Source organism: Myotis yumanensis, unplaced genomic scaffold (genome assembly GCF_028538775.1).
Source record: "Myotis yumanensis isolate MYYU_CA2020_CCGP unplaced genomic scaffold, mMyoYum1.0.hap1 SCAF_4, whole genome shotgun sequence".
NCBI classification, from domain to species: domain Eukaryota; kingdom Metazoa; phylum Chordata; class Mammalia; order Chiroptera; family Vespertilionidae; genus Myotis; species Myotis yumanensis.
In genome coordinates this window covers 75,955,600-75,978,287 of record NW_027223755.1, presented here as the reverse complement: position 1 = coordinate 75,978,287, position 22,688 = coordinate 75,955,600, and the positions used below count along the sequence as shown (strand labels likewise).

Genomic DNA, 22,688 nt, shown 5'->3' with positions numbered 1-22,688 from the left:
GTTACTGATGAAAAAACAGATGTCACCAAACTATTGTGAGTTGTGGTCCTTATGGATGTTGACGTCTGGGATGTGTTTTATGAAACACTTGTCACTTTGGGTATAGACTTTAAAGTGGTGGTAGTCGTATTTGTGAGCCTGGTGATGTCATCTTAGATGTTGCTATGGGTTTCAAGGTGGTGGTTGTCACCGGGGAAGCTGGAGTTGGAGATGTTTTCACAGTGCTGTTGATTCTGTGTAGGGCTGAAAGGCACAGTTGGTTATTTCCTGTTGGTTTAGCAGTGAAGTTTTAGGGAAGTGCCAAGTCTTTCTACTTGAAGATTGCACAGGTTTCCCTGTCCTACGTCGCCTAGCAACAGCAGCACCCCCCCCCCCCCCCACACACACACACACTCACACAATAAACACAGCCCAGCCACCTCGGCTCCAAGTCCCATTGTTCTGGGGGCAGGATGCCAGATCTCGTAGGTACCCAACCAAGGTGGCGATGGCATTAACCAGAGCTGCCCTTCTGCGCATCTGACCTCCTGCCCTCCAATGACCAAATAGGGTGATGGAGCCCAGCCCAGGAGGTGGGATTTATGTCCCTTCTTGAGTAAAATATCATTCTTATCATGAGCAATTTAAAAATGTGACTGTTTGCAGACACTACAAATCTGACAAACATACTAGAACATGTACTGGACTAAATTATTATTCACAATCACTTCATAATATTGTCTTCAGCTGGTTTTCCTCTTTATATATTGCACATGGTTGTGTCCCATTTACATTAAACCATTACTTAGACATACACTTTAAGAGTGTAAATCAAATTTGCTTAAACCCAAACCAATCCAACCCATCTTATCCCTGAATATTCGAGTTACACTGTATTTTAGATTACAAACTCATTTTAATGAAGAAAGATTACAAGTGAGGACGAGCATCTAAATGACTAGAACAGGGTGGGGGAGGGTTATTGTTGTCACCCCTACTGGGCAGCTAGTAGGAAAAATGTTAGTGCAAAATACCGGCTCGTTTATTGTTAACTAAATACATATCTGGCAAGTTTAGACAAGTATCCCTAGATCTGGATACACAGAAAGGTTAAGGGAAATAATAGGCAAAACTTTAGGAACCTTAAAAATTAAAATATTAGTTTCTATATATTAGGGTGTGATACAAGCAAGAAATTTGTGTGGTTTCCAAATATTAAAGAAACTATTAAAGAAAATTAACGAGGAAGGTGAACAATCCATTTAATGAAGATAAAGTAACCTTTCAGGTATTAATGCCCTTCAAAAACCGTAACTTTCACTAGAAAAATCAGCTTTATATGACTATGTGGGATTTAGATTTCTGAGTGTCAATTATCTTTCCAATTGTACTGTACCTTTAAAATAACCTCTAAGAAATAATCTCAGAGCCAATATCCAGTTACCGATTTAAAGTATTGTCCTTTCCTTGGTTATAATAATTTTATGAAAGAATATTTGAGATTAAGATAAAGTCACAGGGGCTGGGAGGAAGGAAAAATAAGAGATATCTGTAATACTATCAACTATAAAAATATATTTAAAAGAATAGTCACTTGAATCTCATTAAGGACTGCCAATACTAATTTTATTTTTGCATTCTTTATGAATAAAAAGCAACCAATAACCATTTTCCTTTTCTTTTCCCACTTAGATTCTTTTTTTTTTTTTTAATATATTTTATTGATTTTTTACAGAGAGGAAGGGAGAGAGATAGAGAGTTAGAAACATTGATCAGCTGCCTCCTGCACATCTCCTACTGGGGATGTGCCCGCAACCCAGGTACATGCCCTTGACCGGAATCGAACCTGGGACCTTTCAGTCCGCAGGCCGACGCTCTATCCACTGAGCCAAACCGGTTTCGGCGCCCCCACTTAGATTCTTAAATCCAACTTCAATGACCATTATTCAGGAATGACTGAGTTTAAGTACATTGCCTAAAAAGAATAGTTTGTAATCACTTCCTAGATATTTTTGCTTAATCTATTTTATAAACTATCAATTCTTGGAACAGCTTAAGTAACCTACCTTTGGAAGGTTTATTCCTTTCATAAAAATGAATACTTGGAAAAGCCATGCAGATGTGATATTTTTAATACTTCCTTAACATAAGGTAAAACAGGCAGGCCACCACTGAAAACATTTTAAATATCCATAGTAATTAATTACACAGGTATGGATCACATTCAGTATTTAGTGTATGACCAAGTTAATAAGTCAAAAACAAAATAAAATAAAAAAGACAAACAAACCAAAGTTAAGTTATGAATCAATACATCTGTGTAAAGCTTCTGCTATTTATTTACTTCTGGACAAACAAGTGGGAAGGCCCATCAGAATAAACATAATTGAATTTTAATCACTATCCTTAAAATAGCCTAACAGTTCTTCAAACACAGACATACTAAATTTGGATGCATTTGTAATAAATAGTTTAACAATTTATGTCTTAGTAGGATCTTTTAGTGGAATGTATTGAAACCAGTCATAATTCACTGCAAAGATAAATAGGAAAAAGAAAACAAACTTTTGAATGGCATGTTATAATGACCTGGACAAAACTGATTATCAACTAGTCATAGCACATGCAACAGATCGAGAAATTAAATTCTCAGCTATATACTTTTAAGTATGTTGTCAGACACAAGAAAATGCAAAAGTTTCTACCAATCTCATTCATCTCCACCCATATTCAATTTCATTTAAAACAAAAAAACAGATCTTTTTCTCCAGATATTCATGTTAATCAGTGCAAAGTAAAACAAAGCAATTCAGTAGAAATGGTTTATTACAATATTATTTTAGGAGGGTTTATTCCTCAAATGTACTAAAAAATGTCTAAATCATGAGAATGATCAACCTCAATATCTTCCTCTATATCCAACTTAGTTTCTCCATGTCCCTCCTGTGATTCATCGAGAGAGGCCAAGGCCTCATTCGTGTCACTTGCAAAAGTTTCTCGTGATGTATCATCATCTTCTTGAAAATTCAGACTTTTAATAGCTTGCTTCATTTTTTTCCCCAGCAGTTGTGTTCTCCTCTTCCTAGCAGCTTTTTTATTTTCATATTCCTTTTGATTTTCAATGTAGAAAATGTCCTATAATAAAGGCACAACTTTAGTAAATAAGAACTACCATGTATTAAAAGTCTATTACAAGGGAGACCCTTTACATTATCCCCATTTCTCACAAAAAAACAAGCCATTATTATTAGACTCATAATTGTACAGAGTCCAAGATATTAATTAAGTCCCGACTGCAAGAAGAGGATGAAGCTGATTCAAACTCAACCTAGTGTTCGGTCTAGGGCCCATGCGTATTATACCGTAACACATCATCTCTAAAGTTTAAGGGTTCTAACTGGCAACATACTGTAGGAAAACCATGTTGTTTAGCATTTAAACGAAATATCATTCATCATGACAAAACAGAAGTCTTTGGAGTAAAGATTTACTTTGAAATACCATCATAATCATATGCTAAGAAACGGAGCCATTCCTGAATTGTGTCACTAAGTATGATAATGTAACCTACACAATGCAAGAACAATTCCATTGCTTAAAAAAAATGGCTGTAATTCACATGTGACAATGTAAGTCTTTGTCAAAAACTTTTATCACAAAGCACAAAAATAACACAGCACTGTAACACATTCCAGGTAGAGTTTCTCAACCCTGACACTACTGAAATTTTGAGCTGGATAATTCTTTGTTGTGGCAGTCTGTTGTATGTATTGTAGAATGTTTAGCAGTACACCTGACTTTGTATTTTCTAAACCAAAAATTAAAAGTACAGCCCAGCTGGTATGGCTCGATGGTTGAGCATTGACCTATGAACCAGGAGGTCACCGTTTGATTCCTGGTCAGGGCACATGCCCGGGTTGCTGGCTTGATTCCCAGTGGGGGGCATGCAGAAGGCAGTCAATGATTCTCATCATTGATGTTTCTATCCTCTCTCTCCCTTCCTCTCTGAAATAATTTTAAAAAATATATGTCAAGAAAAAACAAACAAACCATACCAATTCTCAAAGAAGTTAAAAAAAAAAAAGTACAAGGTCACATACAAAACAAAATCAAATGGCAACAAGGAAAGCAAGCCCACTCAGTTTGGTTCTGCTTCCAAGTTTTGCAGACAATGATTGTTAGCAATATAGCGATTAAAAGAATAATTATAACATCATCATCTGGATGGCATATGAAATTACCTGCAATAAAATTCTATTTGCTTTCAGGTTTTTTCCTCTAATAACAAAGGTACTCAATCTGTGCACATACAGAAAATTTGAAAAAACACAGAAAAATCTTAAAAGCCAAAACATATATAATCCCTCACAATAGATCAAATCATTGGTAACATTTTGATGTTTTACATACCTATCTATTGTCCCATGCCTCTTTTTCTTTATAAATTTGTATTTTGCCTCTTTAAAAAATTTAGTATTATTGTACTTTTTTCATTTCCTTAAAATTGCTTCACAAAAATAGAGGCTATAGCATAATTCTTTTATTTTAAATATATACTTTTATTGATTTCAGAGAGGAAGGGAAAGGGAGAGCGAGAGAAACACCAATGATGAGAGAGAATCATTGATCAGCTGCCTCCTGCACGGCCCCTACTGGGGATCAAGTCCGCAACCCAGGCATGTGCCCTTGACCAGAATCGAACCCAGGACCCTTCAGTCCACAGGCTGACGCTCTATCCACTGAGCCAAACCAGCTAGGGCTAGCATAATCCTTTTAAGAATGTTCCCACAGCCTGGCCAAGGTGGCTCAATGGTTGAGTGTCGACCTATGAACCAGGAGATCATGGTTCGATTCCCAGTCTGGGCACATGACCGGGTTGCAGGTTTGATCCCCAATGGGGGGCGTGCAGGAGGCAGCCAATCAATCATCCTCTCTCATCACTGATATTTCTATCACTCCTTCTCCCTTCCTCTCCGAAATCAAAAAATAAAATAAAAAAGAAGTTGACAATACTCTGTTATTGGATATTCTAAATATTTCTATTGTTTGTTATTATAATGCAATATTTCCGGTAATTTAACATTAAAAACTAACATTAAAATCCCCTTCTCTACAATGAATTAAAAGAATTATTTCAAAGACATGTGATTCGGTGAAAACATAGGTTTAAAAAAAACATAGGTTTAAAGCCAGTCAGTGTCTGTGTGATCCCAGGCATATCATTTTTATTACTTTTCATTTGCATAACAGGATAACACCCACTTTGAAAGTCTGTGGTAAAGATAAAGCCATTTAAATATTTGGCCCAATACCAAGCTAAGGATGAATAAATGCTATTTTCTTCTTTCTTGTTTCTGGAAAGTTTGCCCCAAGTTTTAGGTACAGAAATCTTTTCTAGATATTTTATTGAATCCTTTCATAGCCCTATTAAGTAAGCAGAGCACATATTAAAGTCCCCACTTTATAGATGAGAAAATGGAGGCAAAGAGAGAATTGTTCATGGTCATATAACCACTAAATGGCATATTTAAGATTAAAACCTAGATTTCGAATCTTAATTAACATTTTGTTATTTAATGAAAACCCAAGAATTTCCTTCTAACTACACATTATTTGTCAGAGATTATATTGAGGGAGTAGGGAGAACATTAAGGTTTAAACTGTTCTACCACTCCTAAGGAAATTTACATTGTTACAAATTTATGTTATCAAAATAACTGTTCCAATAAGGAAGAAAGCAGTTACTGACTAGAGTTTTTCAAATGTGCAACAACAGTAATTTCAATAACAGATCTTTAAAAAGTGACTCGGAAGTGAACAGGCAGAAAACCTAAGGAAAAAAAACCAACATGGAAGATGCAAAATATGCTCACATCAGCTCAAGAAAAATGGCTATTTATTCATCATTGACATTATAATTAGTATGGCTACAACATATTCCTATTTTATTACCCACTGTAGTAATAAAGAGACGACAACACTTCTCAAATATAGCAGGCATGGCCTGGCTGGCATGGCTCAGTGGTTGAGCGTCGACCTATGAACCAGGAGGTCACTGTTCATTCCCAGTCAGGGAATATGCCCAGGTTGTGGGCTTGTTCCCCAGGGTGTGACGTGCTGGAGGAAGCCGATCAATGATTCTCTCATCATTGATGTTTCTATCTCTCTCTCCCTCTCCCTTCCTCTCTGAAATCAATAAAAATATATTAAAAAAAAAAATATATATATATATATATATATATATATAGCAGCTGTGTTGCATGTGCACACATTTTTCCAATGTAAGAAGTTAGACTCAAATATATCTGCTAAATGAAAATCATGTTCCTTAATTAACAAAAGATATCAAATTTTGAGCTACCAAACACCCACATTATAAATTCCCATAGAAGACATTCTAGTAACACAAAAATGATTAAGAATACTGAAGTGCCTAGCTTCTAGTTTATAAGAAATGTTGGAGCCGAAACCGGTTTGGCTCAGTGGATAGAGCGTCGGCCTGCGGACTGAAAGGTCCCAGGTTTGATTCCGGTCAAGGGCATGTACCTGGGTTGCGGGCACATCCCCAGTAGGAGATGTGCAGGAGGCAGCTGATCGATGTTTCTCTCTCATCGATGTTTCTGACTCTCTATCTCTCTCCCTTCCTCTCTGTAAAAAATCAATAAAATATATTTAAAAAAAAAAAAAAAAAAGAAATGTTGGAGGGATGAACAAAACAAACCCATGAGAAGACAATCACCAGAATGTACATTCTTTAAGACTCTTCAAAAGGTTTAAATCATGGAGGTAAATATGGGACTAAAAAGAGCAAAAGATATAAGAAAATGGAATATGGAAATCTGGACATGATCCTGTTTTGGAGGGAGAAAAGAGTTGAAAATAGATTCTTGGGACAATTCAGGATATAGGAGTAGTCTAGAAGTTGGATGAAACTAAGAAATCGTTTTATTTTTCTTAGGTATGCCTATGTAGGATATTGTCTTTATTATTGAGAGAAGCTTGTTGAAGTAATTAGGGATGAGTGTCATGATTTTATTTCCAAATGGTACCAAAAAATTGTAAAGTAAGACTGTTAAACTATCAACAACCCGTGACTCTAGGTGGAGGATATATGGGTATTCATCCTATTCTTTCATTTATTCTGCATGTTTAAAATTCTTCAATAATAGTTGTAGGAGGGTAGGAAATAATTACATGCTAAGAAACCAGGAAAAGATGCCATAAAAGAAATCTTGGTCTTGGCTCTGAAAGGGAAGAAAAAGAGGCGGAGCTTTACAAAAGGCACAGGTTTCACTTAAAATGAGACTATGACAAAATTAGTCAATTTAAGACAAAGCAAGTGATAAAGGTTAGTAGAAAATGAAGTTAGGGGCCCAGCCGGCATGGTTCAGTGGTTGAATGTCGACCTATGAATCAGGAGATCACGGTTCGATTCCCGGTCAGGGCACATGCCCCAGGTTGTGTGCTTGATCCCATTGGGGGCATGCAGGAAGCAGCCAATCAGTGATTCTCTCTCTTCATTGATGTTTCTATCTCTCTCTTCCTCTCTGATATCAAATATATATATATATATATATATAGATAGATAGGTAGATATAATTTTAAAAAATGAAGTTAGAGGCTGAATAGAAGTCAAGTTATTATGGATCTGAAAAGTCAAGAACATCATCATTTTTACCTTAATTTGTTCCTCACTGATACTAGGAGTGTTTTTCAGGAGATTCAGGAAAACTCCACCTGGTGTTCTTCTTCGACTACCGTTCTACAAAAAGAAACAGAAAAAATATACTTTATAGACTCTTCTCATGAATGGCCAAAGTATCTTGTAAACAGAGATGTGCCTAAGGCAGTGGTTCTCAACCTTCCTAATGCCACGACCCTTTAATACAGTTCCTCATGTTGTGGTGACCCCCAACCATAAAATTATTTTCATTGCTACTTCATAGCTGTAATTTTGCTACTGTTATGAATCGTCATGTAAATATCTGATATGCAGGATGTATTTTCATTGTTACAAATTGAACATAATTAAAGCATAGTGATTAATCACAAAAACAATATGTAATTACATATGTGTTTTCCGATGGTTTTAGGCGACCCCTGTGAAAGGGTCATTTGACCCCCAAAGGGGTCGCGACCCACAGGTTGAGAACCGCTGGCCTAAGGAGATACTGAGGTCTACCCTGACCACTCCAGTTTAACTGCAATGTCCTCCTCGCCTCTCTGTACTTACCTTTGATCGTTTTCTTTTCCCATAGCACTTATCACCGTCTAATATACTTAAAGATATTCTATTTACTCTTCATAGACTGTCTTCCTCCACCCCCCCACTACAATATAAGCTTCCTGTGTCTAATACAGTGCCTGGCACACAGTGATAAAAGGAAGGAATGCATCAAAAGAAAGTGAATTTGGACTTCTATCTTCCCAAGATTTGCATTAGCTCGCTGGAATATAGTTTTATTACATTACTATAGAATTAAAACATTGATGAACCTATAACTTTGTGCTCAACTAAATGAAAATCAAAGTACTTTAACAATGACACAAAAGAAGGGCCAGTACAGTCTATTATAATTTGTTTTAGTTTTTACTTCAGTAATCTATGTTCACAGTCTGTTTCCTCAGCCAGTGCTATCAATTCTAATTGGTTTCCACAGCATAATATTGATTTACTCTCTTGTGATGTTATTATTCAGATTTCCGAGGAGTAAATAAGGAAGCCATTCAAACGTCATCCTCACTCGGAGGTGAAAGCTGAGTGAAATGAGATCTGCAAAATCATTCTATGGGATAAAGTGGCGCTGCCTGGGATCTGGCCCCTGCCAGGAGTGCTCTTGCTGCCATTCTGAAACAGTAAAGTGTTCTCAGCTGTTTTTTCCATTATTGTTTGCCCCACTGCAAGGAGCCTTTAGACACTTTCCTATTCACCCCCACCACCCATGAAATTTTAATACTCACAGATATACGATGTGCTTTTTTTTTTTTTTTTTATACGATGTGCTTTTTACATAACAAGGATTTTTTCCTTTTGTCCCCAAGAACCAATTTTGAAGAATGCATGAATTAAACCAAAAATAACACTTCTGTTCATCCACTGCTAAGTAAGTACTGGGCACAGTGATAAGCGCCTCATGTGTATCATCTCATTTAATCCTCACATTCATCGCCATCTTACAGCTGAGGACACTGAGGCTCTGAGAAGTCAAACAACTTAGCCAAATATCATACCGAGTAAGCTGCAGACCCGAACTCAAAACAATGAACCCCTTTATTCCAAAATCCATATTCTTAAAATTTGAGCTTCAGGGTTTGTATGTTGTCTGCACACTAACAGGCTACAATTTACGTTATGTTTTTTTCTAAGTATTAAAACTGACTATACTTACTTTTTTATTCAGTCTTCATTGTTAACGAAGTTTTTTTTAAAAATCTCAAACCAATAACTTATGATCCAACAGACAATTTTATTTTGTAAAAAAGTCATATTAAGCACAATTAAAAATGAAAACAATGAAGCTCTTAGTCTTACCATTATAAAAAGGCCACCATTCTGTTCTACTTCAGCAGTTTCCATCAGAAGTTCAATTGCCTTTTTGTTCCCAATAATACTCACTACTCGGGCTATCAGATCTTTCTTTGGTTCCTGCAACCTGAGAAGGAACAAATAAAGTAATATTAACCTCTTTATTTGTTGTATAAAGTTAAAGAAATCTACCTTAGTTTCATTCAGTCCTCAACTAGAATTTAAGTCTATTCTAATAACATTTGTTTTTCAAAATCTTCAATATTTAACTTTGAAATCGATGACATGGAGACATTCCTATCATGGGTCACCCAAGGAGTAGTAACCTCAAGATTTCATCTTAAGTCTCATAACTGGTCTCTTCACTTTGCTTTATTGGATTATGGTGGATTTCAAAGTAAGTGTGCACAGTGCTTGCTTAAGCAGCACATATACTAAAATTGGGAAGACAGAGATTAGCATGGCTTTTGCGCAAGGATGACACACACATTCGTGAAGCGCTCCCTATTTTTTTCACATTGTTTCTCTCTCTCTCCCAAATTAACAAAAACATATTTATTTTAAAAGTAAATGTGCACATACACTGAGGGGAATGCAAGCCTAAAAGCAAAAGATAAAACCAGTCCACTCCTGTCAAAACAAATAACATATACTAGCTTTCAATTATTAAGATTGAAAGTTAGCGCTCCTAACTTTAGAGATATCTGGATAGGATTTTCCCCTCACAAACGCCCCACTTCAGAACAAAAGGTATGGCTAATATTCAATGATGACTTATAGGATAAGCCCAATCCTAAGAACTTTATATGCATTATCTGTTACTTCTCTCAACAACCTTAAGAAAGAGGTTAAAAACAGAATTAAAAACACCAGGAACGCCCTAGCTGGTTTTGCTCAGTGGATAGAGCATCGGACTGTGGACTGAAGGGTCCCAGGTTCGACTCTGGTCAAGGGCATATGCCCAGGTTACGGACTCAATCCCCAGTAAGGGGCGTGCAGGAGGCAGCCGATCAATGATTCTCATCATTGATGTTTCTATCTCTCTCTCCCTCTCTGAAATCAATAAAAATACATTTAAAACAAAAAAAAACAACACCAGAAGCCTAAGTAACACTTGTAATGTCAGAGCCCACACTCTAGAGATGAAGGAGGATTAATATTCAGAAGTCTGCCAGTTCCCTAACTAGGCCTGGCTTCCTGTTTCTTCTCAATAGGAGGCAAAGAGCACTAGACTAGGAAAAAGGGACCAGAGTTTAATTCTGGGTCTGACACATAAAATTTGTGACTTCAGGCAAGCCACGCAACTATTGGGCTTCAGTTTCCATATTCTACAAAGTGAAAACTTTGGTTTACAAAATCTAAGTTCCTTTCCAGCACTCAAATTCCAAATTCCTCAGTAGTTTAAAAATCCAGTATTGACAGGCTTGCCTGGAAAGTAAATGCTTGTTTTCCCCCTAGCTCTATTACTCTTGAACCATATTTGTTTTCAAATTTGTGACACTATTCATTAGTGATTTACAACTTATGAAAAGTTAAACAAAATTTGAACTTGTTAAAAATACATGCAATGTTAATTTACATCAAGCAATTCTACTCCGAGGAATTTATCCAAGAGAAATGAAAATCATGTCCAAAGACCTGAATGTGAAAGTTCATAACCTTATTCAGAGTAGCCAAAAGGTGGAATAGCCATTCAATACAGATATGTGTATGTGTGTGTGTGTGTGTATGTGTAATAAATAAAACATTACACTAAGTAAAAAGCCAGGCACAAGAGCCCACACATTATATAATTCTATTAATATGAAATGTCCATAAAATGCAAATTTATAACTACAGAAAGTAGATTAGCAGTTATCTGAAGATGGGAACAGGGTTTACCTTTAAATGGGCGTATGGATATGAGGGGGATCTTATTGGAGTGATAGAAATGTTATGAAAGTGGTTTATGGTGAGAGTTGTTCAACTGATAAAGTTACAAAAATATCAACACATGATTGAAATGGGTACGTTTTTACTCTATGTACAATATGCCTGAATCATATAACAAGTCATGAATGCTTGAAAACACTCAAACCGCCCCCCCCACATGATTTATAAAGGTAATTTTTTTAATCTAAAGAGCTCTTGAGCACTAAATGGAAAGAGTTGCTTATGAGTTCATAAAAGTTTGCAAAATTATTCTATCAATCTGTCCAAATTTAATAAAATACAAATATATTCACACAACCAAATAAGCCCAGAGTTCGTTCCTTAAATTAAAAAAAAAAAATCTTAAAAGGGAACATTATCAGTAATGTATTTGGAATCTATTTTATTTCCTATAAATGGAAGATAGTTGGTCAAGAGCTCATTTGTATGAAAATTTTAAATGCTCACCTGAAAGTAATTTCATCAGCCACTCTCTCCTGAGAATCCTCCTCTGTGATCTCATACCGGCCTTTATAGTTCATTTCCAGTCTGTCCCCTAGTCGGTCTTTGACAGGTCGTTTCCGTTTGAGATGACCTTGCCCGTTTTCCTCTTCCTTTGAGCCTGTTTTCTTGCCATCTTGCATATATTCATCTAGCTCTTTGTCTAATTCTGTTGTCTGTTCTTGAGACTCCCTCCTAAGTTTCTTAGCAAGCAAATAATTGTAGGCCTCGCATTGTCTGCTTTTGTCAATAGTGCCTTCCATTTCCAAGATACCAAGTTCGTTGGCCACCGAATCTTGATTCTGCTCCTGCAGCACAGCACCCCAGATGTTGTTAACCTTCTTCCCTCCAGCAAAAGGCGGCTTCTGGCTGCCCTGGCCGAATGCAAAAGGCTCTAGTTTGGGAGGGGGGTTGAAACACTTCTGTCGCTTGCGTTTCCAAAGAGAGGTATCATCATCTGAATCAGAAAAGCTCTCTTCACTTGAGTCTACACCTTTAACAGTCCGATAATGTGACACTGGTGCATAGGCTGCTGCAGTGCCCTGGAAGGGCCTCACTGCAGAGTCCCCAACTAGTGCTTTCTGGGAGAGAAAGGAAATAAATCAATTCCACAAAACACATCAACTCCACCCACCATGTGCTCTTTAAAGAAAAAATTATTTAAGAATTCAGCTGGACCATTTTGAAGCAGAACTGATCTTCAAAAATGAGAAACCAATTCCGTCCCTACTTTTCTAAAGGTCCATATGGAATTTCCAATTTTAAAGGCATAAATTCTTCTTTATAGAGCTAATGCAGAACTTAGTTCTAAGGCCTCCTTCTAAAAAAATTACCAAAGCCCTTCATTCTCACCTTTAGAAGATTTGCAATCTTTTCAGTTCTTGTCAGAATGCTTGAAAATGATATACACACTAATTGTTACTAGTAGTTAAAACAGAATTTGTTTTCACTCTTTTTTTAATGTTTTTTTTTATTTCAGAGAGAGGAGGGAGAGGGAGAGAGAGACAGAAACATTGATGAGAGAGAAACATCCTTTGGCTGCCTTCTGCACACCCCCAACTGGGGATCCAGCCTGAAACCCAGGCAGGTTCCCTGTCCAGGAATTGAACCAGTAACTTCCTTGTGCATGGAAGTTTGATCAAACAACTGAGCCACACCAGCTTGGCCAGAATTTGGTTTTTGCTTCCCAAATATGCCCTTTACTCATTTAAACACTTCAACTTCCTTTTCACAGTTTTGTGACTATACTCCTTTTAGATTAGATAGTAAACTATGGGTAGGAATCCCAGACATATTACTTTTAAGCCCATCCAGTGTGGCTCAGTGGTTGAACATTCACCTATGAACCAGGCAATTACAGTTGGATTCCCAATCAGGGCACACGTCCAGGTTGCAGGCTCAATCCCCAGTAGGGGTTGCCCAGGAGGCAGCCGATTAATGATTCTCTTGCATCATTGATGTTTCTATTTCTATCTCTCTCTCCCCTCTTCCTTCCTCTCTCTGAAATCAATGAAATATATCAAAATAAAAAATGCAGAGCCCTGCCCTGGCCACTGTGGCTCAATAGTTACAAGTGTTGGCCTGCACACCGCAGGGTCACAGTACCATCTCCCTCAAGGGCACCTATCTGGGTTGCAGGTTCAGATCTTGCCCTGGTTGGGGCGCATGCAGGCAACCCACATATCGATGTTTCTCTGTCTTTCTCTCCCCACCCCACCACCTTCCTCACTTTCACTCTCTAAAAATCAATGGAAAAAATAGCCTCCAGTGAGGATTAACAACAACAAAAAAATGCAGGGCCCATGGCGTTAAATTTGCCAAGTCATCGGTCAATCTGTAAAACAACCTGAAAGACATTGAAAAACAAAATACCTCGGTGTCATTTTAATGCAAAAGAATCACCTTTGCTTTTTGTACTAAACACTAAAGAAGTATTTGTTGAACTATTATGTGCTAGAAATGGGGGTGGGGTAAGTTAAACCAATTAGGCAATTTTCCTCTTTTTTTAAAAAGCTTTTTAAATTTTTTATTGATTTTTTTTAGAGAAAGAGGGATGTGTGTGTATATATATATTTATATTTATATTTATATTTATTTATTTATATATTTATATATAAAAGAGAGAAACATGTGAGAACGGAACCTCCACGGGCTGCCTCCTGCACGACCCCCACCGGGGATGAGCCCGCAGCCCAAGCCACACACCGGCCAGAGCAGTCCTCCCATCTTCAGATAATAATGGAGCTAACAGCCCTACCCGGATTGGCTCGGTGGATAGAGCATCGCCCTGCAAACTGAAGGGTCCCAGGTTCGATTCCAGTCAAGGGCACATGCCCAGATGGCGGGCTCGATCCCCAGTGGGGGTCGTGCAGGAGGCAGCCAATCAATGATTCTCTCTCATTGATGTTTCTATCTCTCTCTCCCTCCTCCTTCCACTCCGAAATCAATAAAAATATATTTTTAAAAAAATAATGGAGCTAACATTTCTCAGGCGGTAAGCTCCGCTGAATCCTCACCACCAAGGCGTCAGTGCGCACCGCTACCGATCTGTCCGCAGACGCGCGCATTGATTAGGCATTAACAACACGTGCATTAATAACCTGCCCCAGGTCACGGTGCCGGCGCCAAGGTTCGAAGCGGGCACCCCGGCCCCAAAGCCCTCGCAGAGCTGGTTGCTCAGCACGGGGGAGGGCGGTGGGGGGACAAGCTCGCGTTTACAAAACCCGGAGACTAGCACGAAAATAGTGCCAATGTGCCGCATGACAAAGCCAGGGGGGGTGGGCTAGGGAAGACCAGGCTCCGAGCAGATGATGAGCGCCATTCCCCATCCTCAATCGCCCTGTCTGCTCTGGGCGACAATGAGCTCCACGCGCTTTCGGGCCGGGGTCCCGCCGGGACGTCCTGGCGGCGCTGACGTGGGGGACGCGGTAGGTTTGGGGAAGGAAGAGCGGAGGAAAAACGGCCTCCGGAGGCCGCCGCCCGTGGCTCCCTCCTCGCAGCGAGACGCCGGCCCGGAACCACCGCCCGCCCTGCACGCTCACCGGCACCTGCAGCGGCCTCTCGCAGGGCGCGATCGTCATGTCGGAATCCGAGTCGGAAAGCTGCCCATCTTCCATGTCGCCGGCTTCCAGCGCCATGTTCCCGCGGCACGGCGCGGCGGTGGAGGGAGCACTTCCGGCGGCGGCGGGCGGGTCCGGCCGGCGGCCTCTCGGGCGCCCCCGCGAGGGGCTGCTCCCGCCCGGCGGCTGCGGTGGGGAGGGGCGGGGGGAAGGGCGGTTCGCTGGGACGCCTGCCCGAGGCCGACGGATGGGCGCGATCCCTGCAAACTGCTCACTGACGCTGCTCCGGGAAAATGCGTGCCCCGCTGCCCCGCCACTTTGGCGCGTTTCCCTCCAGACGTGGTTTCCGTGCAGCCTAAGTTTGTGCGCGGGCAGCGGCCATCGGGGTTTCCTCCTTGGCCTCACCCCTCACTTGAAGCCCCGGCAGGACGTCTGGCTCCCATTCTTGCTTCTGCGCAATCGACATGTAGCTTCCTGGGAAGCCATTGCCTGAGGTCCCCGCCTGGCTCCGACCCCCCAGGGGCTTCCCTGCACACAATGAGACCCGAGTCCTCAGCTTGGCGAGCAGGGCCGCTGGCCCGCGCCTCTGCCCGCCCCCCGCCCCCCAGCTCCCAGCTCCCAGCTCCCAGCTCCCACCCCCCAGCTCCCAGCTCCCAGCTCCCACCCCCCACCCCCCAGCTCCCAGCTCCCAGCTCCCAGCTCCCAACTCCCACCCCCCAGCTCCCAGCTCCCAGCTCCCAACTCCCACCCCCCAGCTCCCAGCTCCCAGCTCCCAGCTCCCACCCCCCAGCTCCCAGCTCCCAGCTCCCAGCTCCCAGCTCCCAACTCCCACCCCCCAGCTCCCAGCTCCCAGCTCCCAGCTCCCACCCCCCAGCTCCCAGCTCCCAGCTCCCTGCTCCCCGGACGCGGTGGCGCTGCTCGCGTTCCTCAGGCACCCTTTGTTCTTTCCAGGCTCCAGGCCTTTGCAGTTGCTGTTCCCGCTGCCAGACAGACCCCTCCCAACACCCTGAAACCCCATTCTTCCACGGGTTGTTGTCGCGCATGATTCAGGTTTCTGATTGAATGCCATCTTCTCAGAGAGGCTTCTTCGACCACCCCAAAATAGGAGCCTCTAAAGAACTCTTCAACCCCTTTTTTCTTCATGACATCAGTAGTCAGATGTGTATTTGTTTTATTTTTTGTCTGAAATGTCTGTTTTATTCAGTGTTGTTTCCCCCCTGTGTTCCACCCAGTGACTTCTTGTATAGAATAGATGATCAAGAAATAGTTATTGAGCCGAAACCGGTTTGGCTCGGTGGATAGAGCGTCGGCCTGCGGACTGAAAGGTCTCAGGTTCGATTCCGGTCAAGGGCATGTACCTGGGTTGCGGGCACATCCCCAGTGGGAGATGTGCAGGAGGCAGCTGATCGATGTTTCTCTCTCATCGATGTTTCTAACTCTCTATCTCTCTCCCTTCCTCTCTGTAAAAAATCAATAAAATATATTTAAAAAAAAAAAAAGAAATAGTTATTGAATATTTTTTATGTAAAGAGGATCTTACTATTTGTACCTTTTAGTATTGTGTAATTTGCTTTAAAAAAATAAACAATATAGCAATTTATCCTGGACACCATTCTATAGCAAAATACAAAGATCCGGTTCCCTTCTAATGACTCCCTACTATTCCATTGCAGGAGGCACCATTATTTAGTCTCTGATAGTGCACATCTAGGCTATAGACAATTTTGCAACTAGCACGTATATTTTGCAAATTTGTTTTATTATTTCCTTAGGATACATTTCTAGACTATATGAAAAAGATGAATATAGATTTTTGAAATGTGAATTTCAGACATAAAGGAATTTTAGAAATCACTTGGTCCAATTTCTTATTTTGAGAAATGAAGAGAGATTACACAGCTATTCTGTTTTTTTATGGAGTTTTTTTTAATAGAGCTGAGTTTTTTAAAAAAATTTTATGATGTTGAAATCTTTCCTTTTTTAAATTTTTTTTATTGATTTCAGAGAGGAAGAGAGAGGGAGAGAGAGATAGAAATATCAATGATGAGAGAGAATCACTGATTGCTCACCTGCCTCCTGCACACCCCCTAACTGGGATTGAGCCCACACCCGGGGATGTGCCCTAGACTGGCATGAAAACTTTCAGTCTGCAGGCTGATGCTCTAGTCACTGAGCCAAACCAGCTAGGGCTGAGTTTGCTTGTTTCCCATCCAAATACTAACCAGGCCCAACCCTGCTTAGCTTTCTGAGATCAGACGAGATCAGGCACTTTCAGGGTGGTATGGCCGTAGACTGCTTGTTTGTTTTTAATTTGTTTTATTTAATTTTACCAAAACCTGATTGGAATTTAGTAAGTAAGTATAAGTCCAGTAACAATTCTATAAAAATAGACATACAATGCCAGAATTCCTTCAAAGCAACTAATATCATATTCTTCTTTTGCATAAAAAGATGTATTCACTGGCACATGTTGGCCAAAATTGGCCTCTACAAGAAGAGACGGTCCCCCTCCTTTCTGCCCTCCCTTTCACTCTCTCTAAAAATCCATGGAAAAAATATCCTCAAGTGAAGATTAACAAAAAACAACAACAAAAAGTAAGCAACTTTCTGATGCTTAAATCAAACATTTGAGAAGATACAAGCTTTCAGGCCCAAAGGGTCCATCCACTACCTGTGCAGCCTTGCAGAGGGGGTGCAGGAATCCTGACTTGGAAGAGTTCCCAAACAGGGGATTGTAAACAACCTCAAAGATGCCCTGGGCTTTCTAACCCCTTTTCTTACAAGGCCAGCCTGGGACACACAAGCATCTCCTGTGGCCATAAGACCTTCCAGCTTCACACATCACTCTTCATGAGTGTTATGCCCAGATTTCAGGATCCCCAAGAAACCAACAGGGAGCCAGCAGTCCAATGCAAAAGCAAAGAGTCCTTTATATTTCAAGCTAGCTTGAGCTCCCCATCCACCACACTCACCGACACAACGGCAAGCCAAGTGGCCGAGAGACAGAACCCCGCATAGAGATGGGTTTTATAGGGGGGGGTTGGAGTAAGGGGAGGAGAAAGGACTGTGCTCTGCCGATTGGCCAGGCGCAAGTCGGTGTCTTGTTCCTGGGTGTGGCTAGCAGAGTCTTAGACTTCCGGGAAGAAGCTCCTTGCCAAGCACGTGGCCAAGGTAAGATGGAGGATGTAGCCCTTACCCTGGGGCAAGATGGAGGGCGTAGCCCTTACCCTGGGGCAAGATGGAGGGCCTAGCCCTTACCCTGGGGCAAGATGGAGGGCCTAGCCCTCGCCCTTTCAATGAGGATCTGTGAATAGGAGTTGTGATGCAGAAAAACATGGGATGGACCATTTCTTTAAGGCCTTGACTTTCTGTAGTTCTCATTCATCTCATCCAGGGATCAGTGGGCACTGGTCTAAATGGTTGCTGAACACACAGAGGAGTATTAATAAGCACTTGTGGCCTCAAAGCCTCAAATGCTCATAATCACATACCTCTAAGGGTGTTATCTATTGTCAGGGCAGACCTTGTTCCTCCCAAGGGAGAGAGCAACTCAGTGTTTATCAAAGGGTGTTTTCCACATAGACTGGGGGGCTTTAAAGAGATTTCAAACCAAATGAAAGGACTTCCCCTCAAATATGGGGTTTTATACAACGTTCTATGAGGTTCCTCAAAAGAAAAGAGCTAAATCCTGACTCCAGGTCTCCTAACTCTTAGACAACTTGATTGTTTTACCTTTCCTACATAGAATTGCAATTCCCTAGTCAACTTGGCTCGGTGGATAGAGCCTAGGCCTGCAGACCAAAGGGTCCTGGGTTCAATTCCAGTTGGTCAAGGTCACTGACGTACCTTGTTTGGTCCGGGCCCTCAAGGCCCATGCAGGAGGCAACCAATTGATGTGTTTCTCTCACCTCGATGTTTCTCCCTGTCTCTTCCTCTCTCTTTCACTCTCTCTAAAAGAGATCAATGGAAAAATATCCTCGGGTGAGGATTAACACACACAAAGAATTGCAATTGCCTTGGAATGGGTTTGTGTATGGTGTAATGTAGGAGTCAAATTTCAGGCAATAATTATCATTTTACTATGTGATATGTGATGCAACTAAATATCATATAAGGCATAGAACAGTCCTCCTACCCCCGAAATATTTTGTCCAGTGTTTTCCTCTAGAAGTTTTAGTTCTTACCTTCAGGTCTATGGTCCATTCTGAGTTAATTATATAGTGTGAAGTAAAAGTCAAGGTTCTTTTTTTTTTGCATGTGAATATCCAATTACTATAGCACCTTTTATTGAAAAGATTCATGTCTCCCATTGTTTTTCCTTGATACTTTCACTGAAAATTGATTATATATACAAGGTCTATATCTGGGTTCTCCATTCAGTTTACATTTGATCTTTTTTTGTTTGTTTGTTTGTTTGTAGATCCTAACCCGAGGATATTTTTTCCATTGATTTTTAGTGAGAGTAGAAGGGAGGGGGAAATACAAAGAGAGACTCACACGTCGATTGGTTGCCTCCCACACATGCCTTGACCAGCCTGCAGCCAAGGCACATGCCCTTGATTGGAATTGAACCTGAGACCCTGCCACCCATCAATCCATGGGTTCACGCTCTGAGCACCCGGCTAGGGCAATTCCATTGATCTTTATGTCTATCTTTATACCAATGTGAAGCTTTCTTGATTACTGTAGCTTTATAATAATTGTAAAATTGTTATAATAATTGTTAAAATTATGTACATTTGTTTTTTATTCCCCGCCCCCCCCAAAAAATTGTTTGGCTGTTCTAGATCCTTTGCATTTCCATTTAAACTTTAGAATCTGCTAACCAATTCTGGTCTTTTGATTGGGATTGCTTTGAATCTATAAAGTAATTCACACATTAGGGAGACTGCCTTAGCCTGATGCCATTACCCTGGCTGAAATCATTTATTGTCAATTGACAACTCTTCTGATTCTGGGCTCAGTAAACAACCAGATAGGTAGTTTGTATCCTGGAGGAGAAGGCAGTGATCAGAGGATATGAATGGTTGGTTTTGTGAAGATAATTTCTTTCTATGAAATAATATGCCAGCATTCTAGTTGTAGCATCATTTTTTTATGAACTGGATTAATATCAGTCTGCCCAGAACAATAGTGTCACTCACGCATGCTGTGACAAATCAAGTTCCCCATTTGCAATAATGAAATTGCATCCTGGATTGTGATGATTTCTCCAATCTCCTGCGGCATTGGGGCAAGCGTATATGTTCAGATTACATCTCTCTGCCTCCTGGCCAGCGAGCTTTGAAGAATGAAGCCGGCTAGCATTCACTGAGGCTCTCCTAAGCACAGGTCACTTGTACCTATGCTGTAATTCCAGTCCTTGCTTTAATCACCACCTTTGAGGCCTTTGATAGGTCATTTGAAAAGCAGAATTGACCATTTGCAAACTCTGCCACTCTTTAAAAATTTTTTGTATTGATTTCAGAAAGGAAGGGAGAGGGAGAGAGAGATAGAAACATCAATGATGAGAGAGAATCATTGATCGACTGCCTCCTGCACGGCCCCCATCAGGGATCAAGCCCACAACCTGGGTATGTGTCCTTGACCAGAATTGAACCTTGGACCCTTCAGTCCACAGGCCAACGCTCCATCCACTGAGCCAAACTAGCTAGGGCAACTCTGCCATATATGTATATATATATATACACACACACTAGTAGCCCGGTGCACAAAATTCATGTACATTAAAAGGGAATTAATTGCCCTAACTGGTTTGGCTCAGTGGCTAGAGCATGGCCTGCGGACTCAAGGGTCCCGGGTTCGATTCCGGTCAAGGGCATGTACCTTGCTTGCAGGCACATCCCCAGTGGGGCGTGTGCAGGAGGCAGCTGATCTATGTTTCTCTCTCATCGATGTTTCTAACTCTCTATTCTGTCGCCAACAATGGCTTCTTTTGGCTTCAGAGGTACTTTGTTCCAATAGTTGGTCTTTAAACATATTCTTTCCTCCCTACTGTCAGGGGCCAGGGTGCAGGTGAATAGGATTGCTAGCTGGCAGGCCCCTGACAGCAAACTGGCCACCTGTTGATTTCGTGAGGAAAGGGGCTCCCTCCTCCCTCCTGTCAGGGTCTGGGGTGCAGGAGAATGGGGTTTCTGGCTGGCAGGCCACTGACAGCAAGCTATCCAACAGCAGATTCTATGAGGAATGGGGCTCCCTCCTTTCTACTGTCAGGGTCTGGTTTGAAGGTCGGCCATCCCCCCTGTTGGGCCAGACCCAGAGTTCTACCATGCCGTGGCCTCCACCTCAGCAACCCAGGACTGATTGCTGCTGAGTGCTCCTGGTGCTCTGAGGGTGGGTTCTTCCCTCAGGCCACACGGGAAACAGCGGGGGAGGGTGCAGCCCTTGGCAAAACGACCCAGGATTCAGTGGGTCCATGCTCCGAGGGCGGGTTCCTGCCTCAAACCCCACTCTCACCGGAAACAGCTCCAGAAAACAGCTTGGGGGAGGGTGCAGCTGTTGCCAAGACAACCCCTGCAGGACTGACTTCCTTCCACTTGGTCGCGACGGTTCAGGTCGTGATGAGCACCACCCATGGTTTTTATATAAGTAGATATATATTTTTTTTCTTTATTGATTAAGGTATTACATATGTGTCCTTATCCCCCCATTACCTCCCCCCTAACCCCCCCTACTCATGCCCTCACCCCCCTGGTGTCTGCGTCCATTGGTTAGGCTTATATGCATGCATACAAGTCCTTTGGTTGATCTCTCCCCCTTGACCCCGCCCTCCCCTACCTTCCCTCAGAGGTTTGACGGTTTGATCGATGCTTCTCTGTCTCTGGATCTGTTTTTTTTTTTTTTTTTTAAATATAGTTCTTTATTGATTTCAGAGAGGAAGGAAGAGGGAGAGAGAGATAGAAACATCAATGATAAGAGAATCATTGATTGGCTGCCTCCTGCACGCCCTACTGGGGATCAAGCCCGAAACCCAGGCATGTGCCCTTGGCCAGAATCAAACTTGGGACCCTTCAGTCCACAGGTTGACGCTCTATCCACTGAGCCAAACTGGCTAGGGCTCTGGATCTGTTTTTGTTCATCAGTTTATGTTGTTCATTATATTCCACAAATGAGTGAGATCATGTGATATTTATCCTTCTCTGACTGGCTTATTTTGCTTAGCATAATGCTCTCCAGTTCCATCCATGCTGTTGCAAATGGTAAGAATTCCTTCTTTTTTACCGCAGCATAGTATTCCATTGTGTAGATGTACCACAGTTTTTTAATCCATTCATCTGCTGATTGGCACTTAGGTTGTTTCCAAATCTTAGTTATGGTAAGTTGTGCTGCTATGAACATAACTCTGCCACTTTTAATATGGAATTGGTTCAAGGTGTCCTGAAGTCAGTGAGTATATTTAATTTTTATAGTGCTTTGCAGTTTTTACATATGCTTTAATATATGATTCATTTAATTCTTTTATATATGAAACTAGAGGCCCGGTGCACGAATTTGTGCACAGTTGGGGTCCCGCCGGCCTTCCCCGATCATGGATGTGGGTGGTTGGCCAGCTGACCCTGCCCCCAATCGGGGTTGGGGGGCTGATTGGGAGTGGGGCCAGCCAGGGGGAGGGACCTCGGGCAGTTGGCCGGCCCTGCCCTCTGGTAGAACTCCTGGTCAAACTCCTGGTCGAGGGGACAGTTTGCATATTAGCCTTTTATTATATAGGATGT

The 22,688-nt window shown here is 41.5% G+C and overlaps 1 protein-coding gene and 1 non-coding gene across 4 annotated transcripts; one reads left to right on the top strand and one right to left on the bottom strand.

Annotated features, from left to right (window-relative positions):
* Positions 1-1,583: 1,583 nt before the first annotated feature.
* Positions 1,584-15,514, bottom strand: PHAX (phosphorylated adaptor for RNA export). Of its 3 annotated transcripts, XM_070412557.1 has the most exons (6): positions 14,959-15,514; positions 11,885-12,498; positions 9,512-9,632; positions 7,658-7,741; positions 7,174-7,223; positions 2,942-3,114 (listed from the first exon to the last, which is right to left on the bottom strand). In XM_070412557.1, exons 1-6 carry the CDS (start codon positions 15,052-15,054, stop codon positions 3,027-3,029), a joined length of 1,053 nt encoding a protein of 350 aa, XP_070268658.1. In that variant the 5' UTR covers positions 15,055-15,514; the 3' UTR covers positions 2,942-3,026. The 3 variants fall into 3 exon arrangements, with proteins under 3 accessions (XP_070268657.1, XP_070268656.1, XP_070268658.1); XM_070412556.1 differs by lacking the exon at positions 7,174-7,223 and having other exon boundaries at positions 1,584-3,114; positions 14,965-15,504; XM_070412555.1 differs by lacking the exon at positions 7,174-7,223 and having other exon boundaries at positions 1,584-3,114; positions 14,959-15,503.
* LOC139009607 (U6 spliceosomal RNA) lies at positions 9,916-10,017 on the top strand. Its single transcript, XR_011471341.1, has one exon. It is a non-coding gene; the product is annotated as a U6 spliceosomal RNA (small nuclear RNA).
* Positions 15,515-22,688: the final 7,174 nt, after the last annotated feature.